The sequence below is a fragment of the Emiliania huxleyi genome (genome assembly GCF_000372725.1).
Source record: "Emiliania huxleyi CCMP1516 unplaced genomic scaffold EMIHUscaffold_3184, whole genome shotgun sequence".
Classification (NCBI taxonomy): domain Eukaryota; phylum Haptophyta; order Isochrysidales; family Noelaerhabdaceae; genus Emiliania; species Emiliania huxleyi.
Genome location: NW_005199612.1, coordinates 1 through 2,064, shown reverse-complemented (window position 1 = coordinate 2,064; position 2,064 = coordinate 1). Strand labels below are relative to the sequence as shown.

General features: G+C 66.7%; 1 protein-coding gene across 1 annotated transcript; it reads right to left on the bottom strand.

The window, feature by feature from the left end:
* Positions 1-1,013: 1,013 nt before the first annotated feature.
* On the bottom strand, positions 1,014-1,896 carry EMIHUDRAFT_123802 (hypothetical protein; the record flags this gene model as incomplete). The annotated part of the gene is made up of 1 exon (XM_005774200.1): positions 1,014-1,896. A coding segment is annotated over one exon (883 nt), but the record flags the coding sequence as incomplete, so codon positions are not given.
* Between the last annotated feature and the right edge of the window lie 168 nt (positions 1,897-2,064).

Here is a 2,064-nt window from a genome sequence, read left to right as displayed (position 1 = left end):
GCCTGCGCGGGACGGCCTGCCTACAGGAGGGAGCCCTAGGTTCGTGCAAAAGCGCCGGCAAAGGCTGGGAGAGGGGCGGCAAGCGACGGGCGGGTGAGCGACCTTTTGAGCGGTCATGAGCCGGCAGGGAGGCCGGCGATGGCTCGGCCAGCTCCTTCCCGGCGGGTTCTCGTCGGGCTGTGCCTGGTCGGCCGGGCTCGGGTGAGGTGAGCGGGCCCGGGAGTCGCATCTGCGCGTCCCCGGCAGTGGCAGTGTGGGGGTAGATGGGAAGTGCGGAGATGGGAGGCAACGCGCCTGTTTGATGGCCGCACGAGGCAAAATTGGGCGCTCCGAGCGTGTTGCTGCGATCGCCGTCGATCAGGCGCTCAGCCGTCTGAATTATGGCGCCGCTCGCGTCGATCGGCTGCAGACCTCCCGGGTTGGTGCAGCTGGCGATCCTAAGCGGCTCGCCAGCCGGGCCGGAGAAAAGTGCCTCTTGCAGCTGCACCTCATCGGCGTTGAAGCGGGTCCGCGTGATGACCAAACGATACCGGTCGCTCGCGACCAGCTCGATGGGAAGCGGCGGAGCGGGAGGGGGCGGCATGCGCTCGTGCGGCTGCGGATCGCCCCCGCAACGCACCACGGCGGCGAAACACGGCGCGTCGGTTACTGGCCGGTACGAACTTTTTCTCGGCTTAGTGAATAGGAGAAATTACGACGGTCCACCGGGGACGGAGTTTCTTGACGAGAAGCTAGCGAGGAAACGAGAGGGCGCTGAAGGGAATTGAAGAAAGGAAACGAGAAGGGTGCACGAGGAACTTGGTCGGGCACATGCTGGACTGGACGCCGGCGCTCGAAAGAAAGAAAGGAAACGGACAACCCAAGGGAGGTATGTATGTATGTAGGAAGGTGAAGAACAGTCAGGCAGGGATGGGCGCTTTTATGAAATGAACTCGGGGGCACGGGACGCGGCACAAACGGGGCACAAACGCCAGGCTACAAAGACGGGGAGGCACGTAGTGACGCAGGGGAGTCTAGGCGACGGCGGCGTCCTCCGACGCCGCGGCGAGCCCGAGCTCGGTCGCAATCTCTTCCGCCGCCGCGAGCTGCAGCGCGACTGACATGCGCTGGGCCTGCAGCGAAAGCCACGACCGCGTTGACCAGCTCGCCTCGTCCTCGTGCTGCCGCTTCGAGAGCTTGTTGCGCACCTTGTCCTTCATCTGGTAGAACAGCCGTTTGACCGCGTTGCACCACCCGCCGAAGGTTTCAAACAGGTACATCTGCACGTCGGTGTCCGAGCGCGAGAGGGCGTGCGCGTAGTCCGCCTTCTTGTACGCCACATAGCCGCCGCCGTCGCTCGGCCTGAAGTCGCCGTCCCCGACAGCGCCGCGCTGCTCGAGGCCGAAGACGTCCGCGCTCGTGCCGGGCTCGGTGTTGCCGAGGCCGACGAAAGCGCCTCGCTGGCCGACGTCCTCCGGGTTGGAGGAGAGCGAGTCCTTGAACTTGACGTCGCCGACGAGGCGCGAGCGCGAGCGGCCGGCGCCCGCCACCGAGACGTCGGGCCGGTAGTCGTTAGAGTAGCCGAGGTGGTCCCGCGGCTCCACCTCGACGAGCATGCCCCACACGCTCCGCATGACCTTGGCCAGGGCGGCGAGGAGGCTGTTGTGGCGGCCGCAGTGCCCGAGGCGGCCGATGTTGCTGGCCGCGTCGCCCAGTGGGTCCTGCACCTTGCCGCCGCGCGCCGAGCAGGTCGGCGCGCCCCGCGCGAGCGCCTCGTCAAGTGGTAGCCCGAGGCGCCGCTGGACGGCGATGCGCAGCGCCCACGTCGGGATACGAAAGTCGCGGCGCGAGGGGACGGCGTTGAGGAAGGCGCCCGCCTGGTACTGGCTGACGGCGATGAAGCGCACCGCCTCCCGCCTAGCCACGCCCGGTAGCTGCAACGCATTCCAAAAGCCGAGCCATGCTGCATGATGAATGATCTGGGAGTAGCGACGCTGTGCGCTTTGTAGAGGCTCACTGCCAGAATCGAACCAGGCCCACGGGGAGGATTGTGTCCCGCTCGAGGAGGCCCGTCGGGTGAAAATC